The sequence below is a fragment of the Electrona antarctica genome (genome assembly GCF_951216825.1).
Source record: "Electrona antarctica genome assembly, chromosome: 6".
NCBI classification, from domain to species: domain Eukaryota; kingdom Metazoa; phylum Chordata; class Actinopteri; order Myctophiformes; family Myctophidae; genus Electrona; species Electrona antarctica.
The window spans coordinates 45,155,566-45,177,647 of NC_136811.1; the positions used below are offsets into that span (position 1 = coordinate 45,155,566).

At 42.0% G+C, this 22,082-nt stretch overlaps 1 protein-coding gene across 2 annotated transcripts in view; it reads left to right on the forward strand.

The window, feature by feature from the left end:
• Positions 1-22,082, forward strand: part of usp45 (ubiquitin specific peptidase 45) — a 45,439-nt gene that overhangs the window by 4,997 nt on the left and 18,360 nt on the right. For both annotated transcript variants that reach the window (XM_079503266.1, XM_079503267.1), the window contains exons 4-8: positions 477-577; positions 1,325-1,425; positions 16,703-16,854; positions 20,196-20,291; positions 20,662-20,792. In XM_079503266.1, coding sequence (XP_079359392.1) covers positions 477-577; positions 1,325-1,425; positions 16,703-16,854; positions 20,196-20,291; positions 20,662-20,792 — 581 coding nt within the window. The remainder of the gene's footprint in view (positions 1-476; positions 578-1,324; positions 1,426-16,702; positions 16,855-20,195; positions 20,292-20,661; positions 20,793-22,082) is intronic.

Here is a 22,082-nt window from a genome sequence, read left to right on the forward strand (position 1 = left end):
CGGTAATACCAAAGACGTCCACAGACGTCTTGGGCTCTGCCCGTGCGGTAATACCAAAGACGTCCACAGACGTCTTGGGCACAAAATGTGTTTTAATACTGAGATGGTTGGCTTGTGTGCTCACACTAGTCTCATGTTGCCAGACTGTTGCCTCTCGCAATTTCCAAATGCTTCGGTCATACAGTCTGGAGCAACGGAAGCTCTATCATGAGTAAAATATAAAGCGGAAGTGGCGCCTCCTCCCCACTTCCGTTTCGTCTTTACAGTCGCGCAAATTTATCCTAATTTTAATAGAAATCATCTAAGAATATATAGCTTGTTGCTTTCTTACTCAGATTTTGGGAGGTGTAGTATAGTATTCGGAGATTGTGGAATAGTTGTCTGGCTATGCAAGACTACGCTCGCACTAGATATAACTCAATTTGTCTCCAGAGTAGTGTTTTTGTTTTAAAGTCTATGCTGTGTTCCTTCTACAGGGCTGTAACCAGTCAGAGATCCAGCACTCCGCCAAGCATCACCAAGCTCTCCATTCAGAGTCTCACTGCATCACTATCAGCCTCAATACCTGGAAGGCCTGGTGAGAAGCCTTAGACATTTGTAATGGTAACCTTGTTCAGATCTGTAATGAAAAACCAAGCTCTGTAAACATTGTAAATGCTTCCATGTACAGTACATTAAAACAAATCATGTATGTGATTTGTCAGTGCTGGAAATCTAGTGGTAACAATTGTTGCTCATAGTGGCATCTTAATAATTACTTAATGCATTAAGTGTAAACCAGGCATTTAGCCCAAACCACACCAGTTTGCAACTAGTCGCAACTCCTTGCACCAAACAGGTTTAAGGTCAACCACACCAATGCAACTCCTTGCAACTGCCATTGGGGATAATGGTTGCAAATGGTTGCATGTTGTAAGGAGTTGCGTGGCGAAACATTGGTGCGGTTTGGGCATTAGAGTGGGCAGACTAGACAGTCACACTCAGCTGTGCAATGTGTGCATACTGTGTGAATATGTTTCTGACAATAGTTTTAGGGTGCAGTCACACCACACCTTTATTCTACCTATGAGGGTGGATTCTGCCAATGCATTTCAATGGCAATGGAGCGTTTTTTTTTGTGTGTGCAGAAAACAATTCACAAATGGCAGCAAACCACTCCATTCCCATTGAAATGCAATGGTAGAATTCGCCCTAAAATAAATAAAAGAGCTTTGTGTCAGGGAAGTGTTTGGTAAATGCTCTGCTATTCGAATTATTTGTCATCATTTAATAATGTTGTTCCAACAGTTTTAGTCATTTCGGTGACATTCTGTCTTTTTAACAGGTGTTTTGAATGTAATGAAGAGCTGTCCACTCACTGTAACAAGAAGGCTTTGGCCCAGACCCTGGACTTTCTACAAAAGCACTCAGTCAAGGCAGCATCAGGTAATTTGTTTGGTTGTGGACCTCAAGGCCTTGGCTCCTCTGCATCTGGTGAAAATGGTAAATGGTGCATTTATATAGCGCCTTTATCCAAGGCGCTTTACATAGATTGTGCATTACATTCACCCATTCACACACACATTCATGTGATGAGCTTCTTTTTCCATGCACACTGTGTAGACCAGGGAAAGACTAGATCTGGTGTAACATTTCAGTGTTGTTTTTGGCAGCAAATTTAGATTTTAGTTTTAGTTATTGTCTCTTGAATAGTTTTCAGCATGCAACCAATTGTAAAGTGGATCTCTTGTCCACTAGTCCCTTCCTAACATTTTAGTCTAGGTTTTATTTGTTAGTTTGTCAGTATATTTAGTCTTAATTTTATCATCATAGCTTAGTTTTCATTTAGTTTCCATTTAGTTTTCGTTAGTGAAAAAAGGTAGTCGACGAACATTTTTCGTCTTAGTTTTAGTCGACGAAAACAACACTGTAACATATACATTATTTTCCCTTTCATGCCGGATGCGACAACAAAAATACAATAGAAATGGAAAAGTAATCAGAAAAATAATAGGCAAACATAAATACAACATGGATACATGGTATGAATGGGAAAAAGGTCAAAGGGTGTATGTGCAAGAGTTAAATCTTAATAGTTCATTTTTATTCATCAAATGGGTTCTAAGCCTGTATTTAATATGATTTAGTGAAGTAGACAGTGACGAGATCTCAATATAGCTGTTCCATACCTGATGGGAAATTGACCCAGACCAGTATGGAACTTTGGGAGATGTAAATGAGTTGTCTGCCTGTCTTGTATTGGAATGGTGCACATCACTGTTGAACTGGAACATTTCTGAGCTGAAATGGATTAGAAAGAGGTATTGTGTTCAGAGGGAGTGAAACTTCATAATATTGTAGTGGCCCAGGCAGAGTGATCACACACACCGCCGTGTTCCAATTCAATTCCCCTCCCAGTCAGTGACCACTTACTTAAGCTAATACAAAGTGTTTAGAGGAAGCGAAAGCGATGGAGGGCAGGTTAAATGGAAACAGAGATGGTGCTATTCCAGAAGTCCACTACTTTTAAGTGAAGAGGTTATTGCAGCTCACCTACCCCCCCTGGTGGCAACTGACATATACCCCCCCCCCCCCCCCCCACACACACACACACACCACCCACACCTTTTAAAAGACAGTTGAGACAAGTTTCAAATGCGCCAGTCAGTAACAATTTTATCTGAGAGAGAATGCATTCCATTAACCCATTCTGGGCGGGAACCCCTTTTGGTGTTCTAACCCTTCTGGACGGGAACCCCTCTTGGGGTTCTCTACAGTATTCAAACATTTTAAAAAGTTTTTCAGAAAACCTAGATCAGTATTTAGAAGGCATTTTTAGAATCGGCCCCAGTCCAAAATGTGTTAAGTAAGAGGATTGTTGTTTGTTCCAAGTGATCCTGCTGTATAAGTTGGATGGATATACTGTAAAATAATGCACAACCATTGTGGTGGTGCTGAAAAAGATTCAAGCAAAAATGTCTTCTGTTGGAAAAATGTCACATTTTATATACAATGCAAAATCAAGCTCCTCCTTCTTACAAAGTAATTTTCCATATTTAAAAAATTCTAAAGGCTTTCATATATCCGTCCACACAGTGCTGTCTGAAACGTTTTTTAAATGAAAAGCAAGTTGTAACTTTAATTAAGGACAATGGCTTCCCTGTTGTATAAAGACACTATGATTGGCTCAACACAGAGCAAGAGGTTTGGGAATTAATAGAGAATGTCCAGTTCTTCAACTCTCACACACAGCCATTACCATTTTATGGCTTACTTTCTTTGCAGTTCTATTTCCCTTTCACCTTACTCAGGCCATCTGAGCCCCCTCCACTCAACCATATGAATATCCACAGATGCCCCCCTCACCCTGTTCACCCTCCCAGCCCCCTGCTGTCTGACCCGTGCCTGCATCCCTATCTGCCTTGGGCTGGCATGACGGGACTCTCCGGTCCGTAATCTGCCTGTGTCCTTTTGCATCCCCTCTCTGCTTGTGCTCAGCCTCTCCTGCCCGGTAGGCAGTGTCCAGCATGGGCCTGGTCTCGGACCCAGTCAGACTGGTACCCCCTTCGTTCTCTCTAGCCAGACTGCAGAGACGCGGGGATGGCACTCCAGCCCCCGCCCGTCCTCCACCTGCCGCATGGCTGCACATATTAGAGGAATTAGACGCTTGAGCGATGCTTCCCGGCTGGGTTCCCTGAAGAACGAGTGCAGCTGTGTGGGCTCCAGCCACTACTCTGTTGATCTCTCTATCTCTCTCTCTCTCTCTCTCTCTCTGGCATACTCTCTCTCTTTCTCACTCTGTTCTGCCACCTCTGCGCCTGTGTGTGCTGTACTTGTGGGATCCAGGGTCCTTGATAAGTCGAGGGACAGGAGTCCAACAGCTGTAGTGCACACATTTTCACTGGACACAAGCACGCACTCACTCACTCACTCTCTCAGCATATAGAGCTCTAGGCTTGCAGCTACATTTTAGCAAACCATGAACACATGACTGAATTCTGAACATTTCTGGGCCACAATAACCTACCTGACCTGGCAGAGACCTATCCTTCGAAGATCACTTTTTCTAGTTTGTTTATTCAGTAGTCAGAAAAGAGATACAGATGAATGCACACCTGTGTTTGTGAGGTGATATGACCTTGGCTATATGTGCCTAAATGAAAAGTACTGTGTACAAAAAAGCTATACGCACACCAAAGTCCTTGTGGTGGTGCCGGCACACGGGAGAAAACTGTAGAGGAAATCTTGAAAAAACAAGAAGGTGGCCGCACACGCCAATAGCCAGAGTGCCAATATTTTATTAGGACAGCAGGTAAGACAAAAATGAATCCAACGTTTCGGCGGTTAAGCCTTCATCAGGGAATACAGAGCACATAATGGTTCACACTTAAGTATGGTGCCAGAGAGTCATGCAATCAATCAGAAGGGGGTAGGGGAACACGGGTTAAGTAAGACCTGTCCCTGTGATATGAGAGGTAGGGATCATGGTCATGTGGTGTCTCAAGTTCACATACAAAAGGAGTTTATCTCAAAGATGACTATAAGGCCTCATAAGAGGCTCTGGAATATACATTCCTTGTCATAGAGACACTAAAATGTATCTGAGAAATACAACGATATACAATTGTGAAATATAGAACCATACAACAGCGAAATGTATACAAAATAAAATACATAATTAAATACATTCAATGCAATCAATATAGAAAAATATTCAAAGATTTGTTGTGGATTAAATCCATGTACTGACAATAGACCTGAATGCCCCTCTAGTTATGCTGGAGTAGGCCTACAGTATAGTTATAGGTCACCTGCAGGTGAAAAGGGGGAAGGCGGCCATTACAATTAGGGTTAAAAGATGGGTTTACCAAAGGTTAAGTATTAGGTACAAAACATTTTTTTTTTGTAAAGGAAAAGTAAACAAATGTAAACCCAAGTAATGATTTGCCCTGTTCAAGTCAAAACATTGGTAGTAACCAGTGGTGTAAACTGCTAAGTACATTTACTTAAGTACTGTTTTGAGGGATTTGTACTTTACTTGAGTATTTCCAATTTCCAATACTCTATAATCTCAGAGGCAAATATTGTACTTTTACTCGACTACTTATTGGAATACTTTAGTTCCTAGTTACTTTGTAGATCTTGATTATCATCACAAAAAACACATTAACTACTTCAGCCCTATTACTGTATATATACATTTTGGCTGTTTGAAAATAGCCGATCTACAAGCTCACAATGCGTTGCATTGCGACGCATTGTAGAGCTTGTAGATCTTGAAATGGGACATTCTGCATAATGAGTACTTTTTACTTTTGGTACTTTAAGTTTGTTATACCAATACTTTTGTACTTTTACTCAAGTACATTTTGAATTCTGGACGTTTACTTGTAACGGAGCATTTCTACATTCCAGTATTCATACATTCAAATTCAAGTTTTAAAACACTTGAGTAGGCCTACTTTTTCCACCACTGCCCACATATTAGTTGAAATTTTAAATGGCACATACTGTATTAGACATTTTAGAGGTCTATTTGACAAATCTTCTGTTAACCCAAAACAGGAAAGCATCTGTGTCATTTTAGACTTTAGCGTTGGCTATTCAAAATGGCAGATATACAAGGTCACAGCTGCGAGTTTGTACATCTGGCATTTTTGAACATTTTTGAAAAATCTTGAAAGACCTACCGGATTTAGAAGACATTTGTAGGGTCGGCCTCAGGTCTTTCAATTGTTTGAGTCATTTCCCCCAGACCTCTTTTGTTCTTCCAACTGCCTGCCAAAGTTATGAATTTGCACAAATGGTATGATATGAGTTGCATTTAAATAAATAACATGAAACAAATGGATGATGGTAATTAGAAAAATATATTCTTTGCATTACCATACAATTTTACATTACATTCATACCAACTACACCTTAATTAAAGACACTAGACTTATGATCATTATGTTAATAATAATAAAAAAGAAGCATTGTTGTTTTAAACATAACAACCACATATGAAACATGCATCTCTAGAAGAGGTTAGAAGTTAGGAAGATTGTATACTTTATTAATTTAACAGTTTGCAAGGACAAGCATAGGAAAGTACAGTTCAACACAAGGTCTGATAATGGGATTAAATACCCAAGAAAACACTATGGCTTGTTTCCATTGGAGTCCTTATTTGTACTCCATTCATCTCTACTGACCTTGGAAAGTTTGAGCCCACCCTGACTCGATCAAGTCAAGTTCCATGATACAGTTTCTGCATGCATGTTATAGTAGGCGGAGATTAGGCCAACATTGGAAAACATTCAGCAAAAATCTACAAGCTTGGTGTAGAGGGGAAAAAAGTACAGACCCCTCGGGGACCCTGGTCAACAAAGTATATACTTTATAGTTAGTTACTGCAACTTTACTTTATATATAGGGTTTAAGTGGTCATTTTGCTAAAAATCTGCTGTGATTGTCACCCACTATCTAGTACCTACATTCTTCCTCTTTGCCTCTCTGAATTACCTGTCACCTACCCTGCACCTGATTGTTCCACCGTCTGGCTAATTGGGTAAAGAAGCAGGCAGCCATTGTTGTATTGAAATTGACTGTCACTGTCTCTTGGGGAGCTTGTGAAATTGCATTCTAGCTTGAAGGCCAGGTTTTAGGCAGCGGCTGTTGTTACGCTCTCTTTTTTCCCCCCATAGACCTCGGGCACAAAAGAGCCCCGGAAAGGAATTTTTCAGAATGTATAATAGTTTGTACAACAACAGCTTGTGGAAGAAAGAAAATCTATTAACTGTGCTCTCTCACCATCAAGGCCTTCAGCTCAAGTATCAGAGTCCCGGTAAAAAGCAAATTGACCTCTGGCAGCCCAGCTCAGTCTTGTAACACAGCTGGGGTGTCTTTGTGGAGCAAATTAAAATGTTGCCACTGAATAGGCATCAGAGCTTGCTGCACTCGGCCTATTTCTCCATTTTGCTTTCCTTGTGTTTATTGTTATCAATTTACCTGAGCGCCACTGTCTCAGGAGGTGGAGTGAGCGTTTGACAACTGGAAGGTTGCCGGTCCGATCCCTGCCTCTTCCTTGCATTGTGTTGCGAGTGTCCTTGAGCAAGGTTGGTCCTGATGAGCAGGTTGGTGTCTTGCAGGTTTGCCGAATGTGACACACTGGAAAGGCCTTTGGATAAAGACGCTATAGAAATGATAGACCAGGCATTTATCAATATCAATCAAGATACTTTTTTGTGTTTTGATTGACCAGAGTGTGGACACCCGATCACAAAAGCACTGTGTGTGTTCCTGCCGTGGTGTTCAAATAACAGGCTTTAGAATGTGAATTTAAAAAAAATCTTTAGTTTTTGATCAAGGTAAGACTTCCGAAGTCAAGTCTGAACAAAAAAACAGATTTCACCCACTTTTTACGTGTGTAAATGGTGATGTGACAAAACGGTGTATAACTGTCTGTTTCTTTTGCCTTCTTATTGTTAAGACCTGGCCAAAGGGTAACACAAAAATATGAACTCCCTCCTTTTCAGTCCCCTAACACAGCCAGTCAACACCAAAGTGTCCTTGAGCAAGTTTGGTCCTGATGAGAAAGGTTGGTGCCTTGCAGTTGCAGGTTTTCTCACCGCCGTTGGTGTGTGAATGGATGAATATAACACACATTGTAAAGGGCTTTGAATAAAGACGCTATAGAAATGACAGACCATTTATCAATATCAATCCAGATCATGCATTGGGAAGACGGCACACAAGGAACTACACATAAATGTACACGTAGGGTCATAACACTTATCCATGACCTTCAGCCCTTTCAATAGTATATAAAGTATATATATACATTTACTGTGTCCCTTTAGATATAGAATTAAGGTGACATCTTCCAGGTCACCAGGGGTACAGTATTCGGGCTCCATAGATTTGCACTTTTGTATCTGTTTCCACGTGTAGCCTAAAGATGTTTTTGGCCCCACAGAAAGTCTTTTAAGAATTGTTGGACTATGCTAGATGCCATTGCTCTAATGTATATGCAATACAAGAGAAATACATTTCATTTGAGCAGCTTTGGATAAACATTGGTGTTGGTAATGCCTGCTATCCTGGATGGTAAATGTAGAGCTGCTATTTTCGGTGCGCAACACCAGTCTTCCAAACACAGCATGTAGAGACAACAAGGTCACATCACGCTGCGCTGTGGCGCGTAAACCAAATCTAACACAGGCTTTAGAGAAGACTATTTTTTTGTGTGTGCTTATTGTTCACGTCACGTAAGCTGCCTATCAGTTAGGCCTGGTTATCAGTCAACAGCCAGCAAGAAACTTGTCCCCTGGTGGTGCTTTCACGGAGGTAATCAAGGGTGATTCCATCTTTATTCCCACCACCGCACACGGAAGTAGGCCAGATAGTGGGCAGCAAATTCTGTATGTGTGTGTGTGTGTGTGTGTGTGTGTGGGGCTGTGTGTGTGCGCGCACGCATGGAATATGCTGCTTCAGTGTCTTGGCCTCAGATGGCAAAGAAACGGGCTTTTCATGCCCCGCAGTCACAACAAATTAGCAAATTAATAAGACATTTGGTGTTGCTTGGTCTTCCTCTCGACTGGCCGTTCTCTGCTGCATGAGGGGACTTGGCCTTGGCTGTCCACACTGCTGCACTGTAAATGAACGTGGGCTCATGAAACCAACTGGCCATACATTGTGGATATGTCTGTCTGATCAGATTATAATGAACACCTCGTTGGTCATAATTCATGATCCTTGTAGGATTAGGGCTGCAACTATCGATTATCTTGGTGATATCCATGACTTTTTTTGATTCATTGTATAATGGAGAAGCTTTAAAAATATATATCTCTATCTAGCTATCCGATATAGACAAATAGATATCAATGTGATTTAAAAAAATATATTATTCTTTATACTTATACTAAAATTGTCCATTTACAAGCTTACAACAAATGACGCTTCTAGATGGACTCAAAATGATTGTTGAATTTGATTATGATAATTAATTAATATTTGTATACTGAATTATTGCTGCACTGTAGCTTCCTGCAATGTACTAGTAGGTACATTTAATTTTTTTCTACAATTTATTTTTTGGCATGTAGCCCATTTTAATACTAAAAAACACATTTAGGTTTCTTTTCAGTTAATGGAGGTTGTGATTACTACCAAAGACCATAGTAATGTCATATTGTCATAGGTAGGGGGGTGAGGTTGTCTGACACTGTAAAGGACTTTCTCTGGTGTTGGCTTTTGTTAAGACAACAGTCAAATGTAAAACCTACACAAATTGGATAGTGCACAGAATTCTGTCGCCTTATTTCATCTATGCTCATTACTTTACTGGTGACTGGCAACTTTTTTTTTTTTTTAAGTTTAAACAACAACAGCAACACAATTCCGAATTCCTATTGCATTCCTTCTGAATGGCATGTGTGGAAAAAGGACAGTCATTGGAGGATTCTCGAGCGTTTGTGCGTGCGGCACGTGTGTGCGCGAGCTCTGCTCTGCCCTGGGGACAGGCTCCACAGTGCTACTGCTGTCCACACTCGCTGGGTGAGCACGGGAGGGCCAGGTGGTGGTTTGCCGAGTGCAGCACAGTCAAGCGTGGACGCGGCGCATCCAGACGTTCGCCTTCCCCGACTGCTGCAGGGAGAGGAAAAATCTGCTTTTCCATATGCTTGTGCTCGTCGCAAAACCTCGTCCCTCCACCCACACACCCACCCCTCGTTTCCCTACACCCACCCCTCAATTCCCTACCAGATGGCTCGCTGAGCATTGTTTACCTTGGGAGACAGTCCCAGATGCAGAGTGTGACCATGGGCATCCTCATTCCGCTAGGCTTGTTTCTGCCATTCCTCTGCTGCTTCCTGGCAGCTCAGGTTGCACATCGAGGCCTAATTGGTTAGTGTCTTTTACTCTGACGTGGAGCACGGCGATGTGTCGGATCAATATTTCGATATGAAAGTTCTAGCTATGGTCTAGGTGACAAGTGGAAGAGAATATCTACATATTTACACATAGTGCCGTATGTCTATCTGGTGCGGTAAGGAATTTCGCATCGATATTGAGGTATAAAGTATATTTTATTTGGTCCATATCACCCAGGGCCAGCACTAATTGCAATATTCCCAAAATCAAATATCTATAATATTTGTGGGGAGGATTATTTTCACAAAATATTTAGTGAGATTTTGGATCAGTAATATAAGTACTAAAAGGGTAAACCAAATAATAGAACAGCTGGAATAATCACGTAGGTTCAGATAATTTGATCAGTTTACTGTAATGCAGCCAAGACATATATATTGCATATTTATATATCACTATATATAAATATGCATATTTATATATCACTATATATAAATATGTATATATATATATTTACAGATCACCACATTCGCATATTATTCGCATATACTATTACTCGCCTAAAATAATAAACAAGTAAGTTAAACATAGTAATCAAACGTATTGACATGGTATCAACTAAACTAATACACTCGTGTGGAGTTGTATGTTTGTGTAAGTGAGTGTGTGTGTGGGAATGCGCATATGTGTACGCATGTCTGCACATGCGTGTATATGCAGATGTAAGGCTACATTATATGGTAGGCTTGATTCATCAGGCTGGCTCTCAATCTATGTTTGTGTGTGTGTGTGTGTGTGCGCGTGCGTGCGTGCGTGCGTGCGTGCGTGCGTGCGTGCGAACATAGATTAAAACCTCTGTCTTTAATGGACACTGGAGGGAGGATGGAGATTGTCTAGTATTAGACAGTCGAGTATCGTGAACTTGAGAGTTGGCCTTAAACTATTCTTTGAAAGGTGTAACGAACTAGCATGTAGGAAGCATATTTGAAAGGTAAGGCATTTATAGATGAAAGAAAGAACAGGACTGTGTGTTAATGTCATAGATAGACAATACATTTAGATTTTTAAACAGAGGAGCAGATGGAGCCGAAGAGGTAGCCATTCTTACACATTTCTTTTGAATAATGAGTAATTTGTGTAAATTAGATGAATATGTACTTGCCCAGACAATATTGCAACAAATGAGATATGGATAAATTAAACTGTAATAAAGGGTTAAGTGTTAGAGAGTTTTGTGTCCGGGTAGCTCAGTCGGTAGAGCTCTCGCCTTTGGACCACAAGTCCATGGGTTCGATCCCGGGCACCGCCAACTCAGCGAATGTTTAGCACGGCTTGGTGCAGCAAGTCGTGCGGGAAGTACTGGGAGCTGATGGTAGGTGTAACCTCAGCATTCCATCTCCCACGGGTCTAGCCAGCGCGACTGTGGCTCAAGAGGTAGAGCAGGTCGTCCAATGATCCATGGGTCGGCGGTTCGAATCCCGGCTCCTCCTGTCTACATGTCGAAGTGTCCTTGGGCAAGACACTGAACCCCAAATTGCTCCCGATGTGCTGGTTGGTACCTTGCATGGCTTCCGCTGCAATCGGTGTATGAATGTGTGTGTGAATGGGTGAATGTAATGCAGAATCTATGTAAAAGCGCCTTGGATAAAGGCGCTATATAAATGCACCATTTACCATTGTAACAGGGATACGTACACTCCCGCGTGTTACCGGCTGATACCGACAATATAAGCCACTACTTCTTCTGGAAACTTTGTTGGTTACTATTGAATGAATACATTGTAAATTGTGCATTTATATAGAGCTTTTATCCAAATCACTTTACATTAGATTACATTCAACCATTCACATACACATTCATATACCGATGGCGGAGGAAATCACCATCCGGCCGTTACCGGCCACTCTACCCCTGAGCCACTGCCGCCCCATTAATAGTCAACAATCACAAACCAACACTATTATATTGATGTCACTGTGTTCACTATGACATAATCGATATTCCCCAGCCTTCTCGCATACATAAGAAGTAGGCATTGTCCCACACACACACACACACACACACACACACACACACACACACACACACACACACACACACACACACCCTCACCCTCACAGATATCCATGCATCATTTCACACCTGCTTCTCACACACATTCCAATATACAGCGTTTTTCTTTTTTGTTAACCCCCCTCCCATAAACCTTTCTCCGTGTCCTGTAAGCATTGCCATATGGGTGTTCCCATATGGCTGTGGTGTGGAGGGAGGGAGGAATAGGAAACAAGCCCCCAGATGTTTTGCCATCGTGGATAGCCAGATGCTGTTGGCACCACTGGGCGGATCGCCATGACGGCCATCGGTCCCGCCAAGCTGTAGCACATCTCTCTCCTCCTCCCTCAGGCTTCACTTCTATACTCCACCCTTTCAACAAGTGTCACTCACTGTAGATCTAGTCTCACGTAGCCAGACAACTATTCCACAATCTCCGAATGTTATATATAGAGTCCGGCATTTCCGTTCATGAAAATATATTTTTAAAATATCTTTACATTTAACTTTTTAACATCCATTTCGGCTATGTATGCTTAGATGATATCTATCTATCCACAGTGTGACTTTAACCCATTTAGAGCTGGTGCAACCTACAGTATACCTTGTTTTACCAAGTTGTTGCTATACATGTAGCAACATAATTATAATTTTTTTAAGAATTTAAAGGTTTTAAGAAACCTTAGATTAGGTTTCAGAAGTCGTTTATAGAATTGGCCTCAGGTCTAAATGGGTTAACGCTGAACATGTACAAATGCGCCCAAATGGACCCCATTTGTGTCACTTTTTACACTCTGAGTTAAAGTAACACTGAGGATTTTACTGTGTTTAAACAATTTCATTGGTCCAGGCAAGAAAAGACAAACTTGGCCTTGAGTACAATTATCGTTTTGTACTCAAAGCGGATTTTAGCAGTTTTTCTACCACTGTAAAAATGTAATAAAGAAATGTGTGTGCGCAATTGAATGTGGATTTTTCTTCCGAGTTCCAGTTTAATAGAGGAGTTGCCATTTTGTTTCCTATGGCTTCACCTTCTCATGGGGAAAATGGAATGTGTGTGTTAGAGGGCCACGAGTAAAAAGCCCTCGGTTGCTAGCATGCCCAGGACACTCCTGTCAAGGTCCTTGTCCTTGGAGAAGAAAGCTTGCTGGGTAGAGGCCAGTAGTGGGCTGCTGACTGGACTATTGGATGAAAAGCCTTTCAGTAAATGTGTTGTGCGCACGCGGAGTGGCTCCGCTCTATGAATCAGAGAGCCAAGCAAGGGGCAAGGACAGGCTCATGTCGAGAGGAGGATTGGTGAGAGCAAAGGGCAGGTTGTTAATTATGACTATAAGAATTGGTGGTTGGGTTCAGTTTCCATGGTTTTGGACACAGGTGGGTTTAAGCCAGAGACCCTAGGCCAACCTGCTCTTGTGTCTTGTTTTATTTGGGTGAAGTGTAGTTGGTCCAAAACCATTTCACACATTGTACTGTGAAGAGATGTAAAGTCAGTGGTCACTGGTCAGTATGTAAGGAATCCACTTTCCACAAGTATTTGCATTTTTTTCTCTGAATGAACAACATGACCAGCTACATAAAACACTAATCTACTGTACCTTCTTGGAGCCTGAGTTTAGCAAAAAAGATTATGAGAATATATTTGTTCTCTTTTAGTTAAAACCTCTTGAGCCCCATTGCCCCCGCCGGCGGGGGCAGCGGCTGTCCACCTCTGAACAGCGCTCAGCGGGTAAATGGAGACCCAATTGGTCTCCGGTTCCAACTCCGATGTTGCCGATTTACCCCCTTTACCCTCTGGGGTTTAAGAGGTTTTTAAGGATTGATATTGAGATGAAATATTAACTGTCCAAGTCATTCCAGTCTGATATATCCAGGCAAGTTGGAAAAATCATCTAACGTACGCATTGCTTACACATACAGTAGACTTCATTATCTGTAAGTGTTGCGGTAGCTACTCTACTGCAGCTGTGCACGGCTGTGTTTCCAGGTTGTAGTCCATTGAAGAATTTAAGATGAATAGTATAAATTCAGAGTTGTTTGTCGGAAGTGTGTCATCGATCTATAGCTTGTTCTTTACAGCAGGTTGGTGCCTTGCATGGTTCCTTTACAAGTGTAGCACATTGTAAAGCGCTTTGGATAAAAGCGCTATAGAAATGCAGAACATCTCTTCCCTAACTGCAGAGATGGCATTGGAACTGGCTGGCGTATTGAGCTGTTTACTGCCTTGTTTATATGCTGTCTTGCTTCTGGTTTGGCTTCATGTTGAACTAGTGACCGCAGAGGACAATTCTTGGCTGCACCTAAGCTTCCTCTTGACTCATGAGGATTCATGAGTCCGGTACCGATTCCGGTTCTTCTTATCGATTCCTTATCGAGTTCCCTATTTCCGTTCCAAAATGGTATTTCAATGAAAGGAGAGCTCAAGTTGTTGCAAATTAATAGTTTTATTTCATAAAAGATAACGTTTTGGTGATTAGACTCTAATTGCATTTAATGTATAAGATTAGCTATTAATAGGGAGAACCCCCCCATTAGGGTCTATGGCAGTGCAGATGAACCTTCTTCCTTCTCGACACTAGATGGACAAGGTGGAGTTGAGGATGGAGGTGGTTTGCTTTTTGCAAGCTGAAAAGAGAATTACAAGTGTCAGAGGCAGTGATATTTAAAAGCTGAGTCCAATCGCCTGACTATTAAAAGGGAAGAAACAGTGCGTGACTTTATGTCTGTGGGAACCAATAGGGAGAACCGAAAATTGAATTATTTGAATAGGTACCTGGTACCCAAGCAAGTTGGGTTCGGTACCTGCTTGGTCCCGAGGTTCGGGACCCACCCCTACAGTAGATACCAGTAATATGTCTCTACGTATTAAACTCATTCACTGCCGAGGATGAGTTTGAACAAGTTTTTTCCAAAGGTTCACACTGCCAAGGACAAGTATTTTTTTTCTTCTTTTTTTCTTTTTACACTAGATGGCGCTCTTGGCTTACGTATGATCCACCATTCAAGCCCCGGAAGTGCCTTTTCTGCAGAGCTTTCATCCAGGTGGCCGTGGTTTTGAGGTTATTCTGTGAGGTTAGGTTTAGTCATAGTTTTTGAGAGGTTAGGGTTCTGTTTAGGCATCACCTGGGCTAAAGCTCTGCGAAAAAGGCAGTCCCTTCAAGTCCCAGTGAAGCGAGGAACAAGGAAACTGTGTGGTCGCAAAAAACGACTCCCATCCACCCCAGACTATTCTAGAACACCTTCCGGTATCGTTCCACTTTTTCCGCGACCACCATTCCATTTTCAATTGACTCTTCTATTGAACAGATGAATATGAATATTGCATGCAGATTAATTTTCTGTGACCACTTACACTTACGATCGCCAAAATAGTTTCAATGCTGGAGTTTTCCCCTAACCTTCACCCGGGCGCGATCGTAGTTCCATTTCACGACAATCCGTCTTAAAATAGTGTGATCGTTTGTCATAGTGTGTCCAAAAATATTCCCGATCAACAACAACAACGGGGAACAGAGCGACATGGATGCCGCCATTACGCTCCATAGACTTTGCATTGCGCCTCGTTTTCTCACAAGCCCTAAGAAGCCAGAGTCACTGATCTTTTCCGGTAACGTGACATCATCACAGATTCACAGTGTCAGAAGAAAACCTTATATGTCTTAAAGAGACTGTCTCATTACATCTACTAGGTTTAGCATGTCTCCAGAGTACTTCTATGTCTACCTGTAACCTCGGATTCTGGCCATCTAAGTGAGTTCCCGTTTTTGGTTAGTTTGCACAGTGGTGTTCAGGAGTAACAGCTGGCTTTAGAGAGCTCTCGCCCTCCCTCTCCCCAACCAACGGAAACTTCTCCAGCTGTCATCTGCTGCCCCAGATGACCAGCCTCTCCTTACAGCTGTCACCACAGCACCCTACTCCCAGCTACTGTACCAGACTGTTTTTTCAGCTCCTAGACCTGATTCCAGTCTCACGATCTGATTTTCCCTTCCAACAGCCACGGCGTCTGTAACAGTATCCAGTTTGGTTGCGAAAGCTCGGCATCAGTCATTGATTGATTGATTGAAATATTTATTAACAGTTTGCAGAATTACAGTACAATTCAAGCACAACTCAATACAAAGACTGTTAACTGTGAGTGGACGACCCAATAAAGCATTACACTAGTTTACAAGAGGGTCCACCTTGTTCAATTCATCAAAACATTTAGAGACGTACAAATATACACTTCTATAAAGCCAAAGAGCAGAACGGGAATTCATCATAAAGGAGGTAAAAAGGGAAAAGAAACAGTGAGGGGAAAAGGGGTGTGGGGGGGGATTTAGATTTTACAGGGGCCAGTTTCGAATTGCAGCCGTCCGTAGGTGCCCTTTGAGAGCGGATTTGAAGGAGTCAAGGGATTCGCATGTCTTAATGACTGTTGGTAGGGCGTTCCACATTTTGGTGGCATAGGAGCGAAAATAATTTAGTCCCTTGTTTGTGCCTAATCTGGGTTGCACATGGTTTGTTGCACTCCCTCTGGTGTTGTGGGTGTGGACTTCGTTAACATTAAGGAAGTATTTGGATCATGTCCTGCTATATCATGTGCATGGTGCACGGATGTCCTTCATCCGTGCACCAGACCTGACTCACTCTACTGTAGACATTGTATAATAGACTAGTCCCTTCCCAGACCCAAGGCCTATTGGCTCAGCCCTCGCTATTTGCTAGTTTATATCCTGTCCATATGCATTGTGTTTGATTGTTTTGTTAATCATGCCATTGCAAGGTGGAGGATGGTTCACCGTGCGTCTTTTTCTGGCCTTCTCTCTCTACCAGGGTCGTCATCCAGGATCATTAAATTGCGAGAGGAGCCTTTTGACTATGCAGACACACCCAGAGGGAAGAGTCCTGCGATCAATAGCACACTGGCCCCTGTTAAAGGCATCAACAACCTGGGTAACACCTGCTTCTTTAACGCTGTAATGCAGGTTGGTATTGCAAGAAGTACAGTCCTATGCATATATTTCATGAGCACATTATATAAAGGGCAGTTACCAGTGTACTATTATTATGACTGCATTTGTATAAGCACCCAAGGTTGTTGCAAATACATTATGATAAATCCAAGGCCTGACCACTTTGAAGCATGTGCTAATATGTAGAATGAATGTCATTGCGTCGAATTTGATTTGTATACCGGTAATATATTATGCCACCATTTGGACATAATGGTTTTTTCATGCTGCTTTGACATTTATGATCATGCATATGTGCACTGACTGCATTGTAGATCCATACATACCGCTATGAGTGTCCCACTGTCCCTACCTCTCTATTCAAGTGGAACCTTTTACAAGACATGTTCATTACGCAGCAGCAAACCAGATAAGCAGTAGAGGACGAGTGAGTGTAAACAAGCTAGGCGGTGATGCGTTTCGGCTTGCTAGGTCATTTTGAAGCATTGTCTGTGTAGCTAGCAGTACATCTATTATTACAATTGGGAGAATTCCACGCCCACATTCCTCGTGGCGACAGTTTTGGCGACACATTTCTGGCGACTCTTCACAAGTGTTAACTAGGGGTGCATCATTATGAAATTATCACCGATATCCGATCTCCGATTATGTCGAACATCAAACATTAGAAATACACAAAACAAAAACGACAGAGACATGGTCACATTATTATTGCATCATCAATATCTGTGAAAATAATCTGTATTATTTTGAGACTGATCTGATATGGCATTTTTCATGGCCGATTTCGATATGCTACCGATTATATTGCGCATCACTACCATTAACAATGTAACCACGACGCAGCATAACATCATAAATGAGCCCAGAATGTCCACGTTCTGTTCAATCACAGCGGAATCGTGGATGCAGCCTACATTCCGAGAAAAACGTTTTTTATTTTTTTTATTTTTTTATTATTAGTTTATTTTAATTTAATTTAATTTGTATTTACGCGCAGTGTTAGATGTGAGCACTCCGAAGCAGTGTTGTTTTTGGCATCAATTTTTTAGTTTTTAGTTTTAGTTATAGTCTTTTGAATAGTTTTCATTTAGTTTTAGTCACATTTTAGTCACCTGGAATATTTTAGTGTTCAGTCTAGTTTTAATCGACTAAATATCATTAGATTTTAGTCGACTAAATCTACAGTTGATTTAGGCGACTAAAATGTATTTAGGTGGGCCTTGATGCCGTCGTAATGGCAGATTTTACACTTGCTGAAAATAGCCGATCTACAAGCTCACAACACGTCGCGCTGCGGCGCGTTGTGAGTCTGCTATTTTCAGCATGCAACCAAGTGTAAAATGACTTAGGCTGGATCTCTTGTCCACTAGTCCCTTCCTAACATTTTAGTCTAGTTTTTATTTGTTGATGAAATTGTCAATATATTTAGTCTTAGTTTTTATTTAGTTTCCATTTTATGTTCCTCAGTGGAAAAAGGTAGTCGACGAGCATTTTTCGTCTTAGTTTTAGTCGACGAAATCAACAGTGCTCCGAAGGCGTGTGAACTTCTAGTAAGGTACAAGGCTGGAGGCAGACGCTTTCACCTGCCCACAGATGAGTGGCTCTCAGGTGGTCTCGGGTGTTTTCCATCCATCACAGCTACAGAGCCACACTGGTCCTTTTCTGGTCATGTCGTGGTGACTGTAAGCTGGCATTCTTCCTCAACAATAACACTCTTTGTCTGCCATTTTGGTAATCAACCTTCAGGGTCGCCTTCGTTGATTGAAATTCGAGTGAGCGCAGATCTACAAGATCACAACGCGTTGCAGCGCTGTGTGTTGTGTAAACGGGCCTTTCGCTCCATTTGTGTTGTGTCCCTAAAGGAAATTGCAATCTTGCTGGTGAAAACATGTAATTGTCAGCAGGAGAGCCATGTCGGTGCTCACAATGATAGCGCTATTGTGTGTTCTCCATAGCAACTGTCTTCATTGCCAGAATGTGACAAAACAAATATCTGTTGAAAGGGTAGAAAGAGATGCTCCATTATCACGAGGGGACAATGTTGTCTCCTCACCAAGGATCTTCTCCTCATTGCATTTCAAATCAGATCATGGGTTCGTTTTAAGCCTCTCTTGGCTGAAATGAACAGAAGCGAGAATTATTTCACAAGAGTACATTTTATCGGCCACTTTTGCGTTTCCACTAGCTCAGAGAGAAAGCCGCAATTTAGTCTCTTGAGTGTTTATTTTATTCAGAAGGCTCATCTTCTTTTAATTTTAAACTCACTGTTGATGACATACAGACGGGTGACAAATTAAAGGAAAAACCAAAATAACTGACAAATGCGATGGACTGCATGATACAATTAAGCAATTAACATCCTATCATGCTCTGTGACATGTATAAAAATGCTGAGCAGGCCCGCTTGACCTCGATTTTGGATTAAGATGACAAGAGAAAAATATCTAAATGACTATGAAAGAGGGCTCATTATTAGGGCAAGTAACGTCAGGAGTTCAGTCATAAATACAGCTCAACTGGCTAGTGTTTCAATAGGAATGGTGACTGCATTTTATCTATGGGAAAGATATCTGGAAATATAATGTAATAATATAGAATAGTATAGAATATGATAGTGTGTGTGTGTGCGTGTGTGCGGATGGCGAACGGTGCCATCCAGTGGTATTAGCGAGGTGTTTCAGCTGTCGTGCTCAGACACAGGGACACGTATAGGGACACATACTGTAGCTGGGTATAGGAGTGGCTAGCACCACTCAAAAATAAGAAATATCCAAGACTTTTTAAATCCTTATTCAATATTTTTCAAAAATAGCAGATGTACAAGCTCGCAGCTCAACACATTAGTGATGCGATTAGTTTGAAGTGTCACTGCAAATCAAACAAAGTTATCACATTTATCCTATGATACTTCTATCCTGATGCGAGTGGTCTCTTCCAGGCTGACAATGCCCCTCACCCACAGTACACGAGGGCTCACTGAATGGTTTGATGAGTATGACAATTATGTGAATCATATGTTATGGCCTTCGCAGTCACCAACCTCAACCCACTTTAACGGACGTGTTAGACGGCACTCTCCACCATCAACCACCACCATCAAAACACCACAAATGAGGGAATATCTTTATTTAGAATGTTCCATCCCTCCAGTAGAGATCCAGAGACTTTAGGCAAAATCTGTTGTTTGTTATAGCTTGTGTTTTTTTGTGTTCTTAGGCTTTAATGTGTATTTTGCCAGTTTTTCCTTTTTCCCAGTTCCTTTTACCCACATAGTACTGTGAAATAACTGAAATGATATAATGCAAGTTTGTAATTATTTGTATGAAAGTATCTGTATTCTCTCTTCATAGAACCTGTCCCAGACACACATGCTAAACGACCTTATCCAGGAAGTAAAGGAGAAGGGGCACAAACTGAGGATCTCCCCCCCTGTAGAGGCCAACCTGGTACTGCCCATAAACCCACCACACACACACACACACACACACACACACACACACACACACACCCCTGGTCCATTACTAATACTACTTTTTGGACGCTATGATTTAATGAAAGTCGCTTTTTGTTTTATTGCATCTGTTCTCTGACAGCATGACATTAAAGTTGCATTGTTTAGAATTACCTTGAATGGAAGTGTGAAATGTCAAAAGTGTGTATCTATTGTAGGCATTCAGTACTGGGGGGAAAAAAATAATTCCTGTCATTTGGAGCTGGGAGGTGGAGATCATGGGACATCTTATCCATTCCTCACTACATCAAATTGGTTGGAAGTGCAGTTTTGATTTCTTTTCATTTGAGACGGTTTCCCCCCAGGGTCTGTTGACAGTGTCCCTCCCCAGCCCAGAGCCACTGACCTCAGCCATGTTCCTGTTCCTCCACACCATGAAGGACACGGGGAAGGGACCAGTGAACCCCAAGATCCTCTTCAATCAGCTCTGCCATAAGTAAGATGTGCACCCACCATCACAAGTCATGCTGGGGACAGATTTGAAACCTGATTATAACCCCAATATGGCCATTTGTACTCAAGATCTGCAATGATTTGTTTAAAATAGGGGAAGTCACTATGGACGGCACGGCATGCACACATGTAGTGTGAGAGGGTTTAGGATTCATATCTGTCAACTGATCAAGTCGGATCTGTTTGATTTTTATGATTGTAATCTGGCCAAATTTGAACGTGATCCTATTCCTAATATTAGTTAGTTTGAACTGGTTCTGAACAGTCTTGGAAAAGCGACTGCAATCAATCAAATGTCTTTCAGTGTGTTTGAGGCTTTTACTGGGTTGGTAGTTTTTTTTCAGCTGATTTCTTTAACAAACACATTATGAACTAATCCTTAATATAAAAGTTAAGTCCCCTTTATTGTTTTGCCAAATCATTGGATCAAAATGACAAAGGGCAAAAAGTGTTCTAGCATCAACATCATTTTCGGTGGTCGACTCGACACAGTTGCGCAAACCAACTATAAATCAAGCCTTCAAAGTGAACACCAACTGTTAGCCAGGCCAACATACTGGGTGTTTACAGCACTCGGGGCCACAGCTTTCACCTGCTTCTACCCCCCTCCTACCATGGTGACCACTTCACCGAGGGCTAGATTTCAACCAGCCAGACCAAGCTCCACCTGGTCCCAGCCAGTCCACCCACGAGCGCTCCATAAAGAACAGCGGCGAACACACAAACACACACGCTGACGGCCTGACGCACACATAACATCAAACCCAATGCCGACTAGTGTACCGTAACCAAACAAATGGGAGCAGCCAACTATTTTTTGCTCGTGTCCTTTGGCCCCACTGCCGCAGCACCTGTGTCGTGATTGATCAGCAGTGGGCTCTAACCAGCCGTGTGACAGGCAGGCAGTCACACCGCACGCGGCCCCACATGGTAAATGTAGCCGTCCACAGGCTTGTCTTTGAACTCTCTGCATGGTTGGATGGCTATGTCTTTTATTGACGAGTGGTGTGTGAGTGGTTGGCTGGTTGGGCTCTTGTTGTTTGAACATGGTACACTGCTGGTTGGCCGCGCGCTGAGTCTGTGTGATATATAGAGCTGCAACTATCCATGTTTTACTTGGCGATTATGCTATCCATTACTCCTTCGAATAATCAAGACGCGTGTGAGTTTTTGTAGTTTTTTCTTTATCGAGGGTTCCCACTGTCACACCGTGATACGTTGTTAGCTTGTAGATCTGTTCTTTTTGTCACGCGACACCTTCACTTCGAGTCTG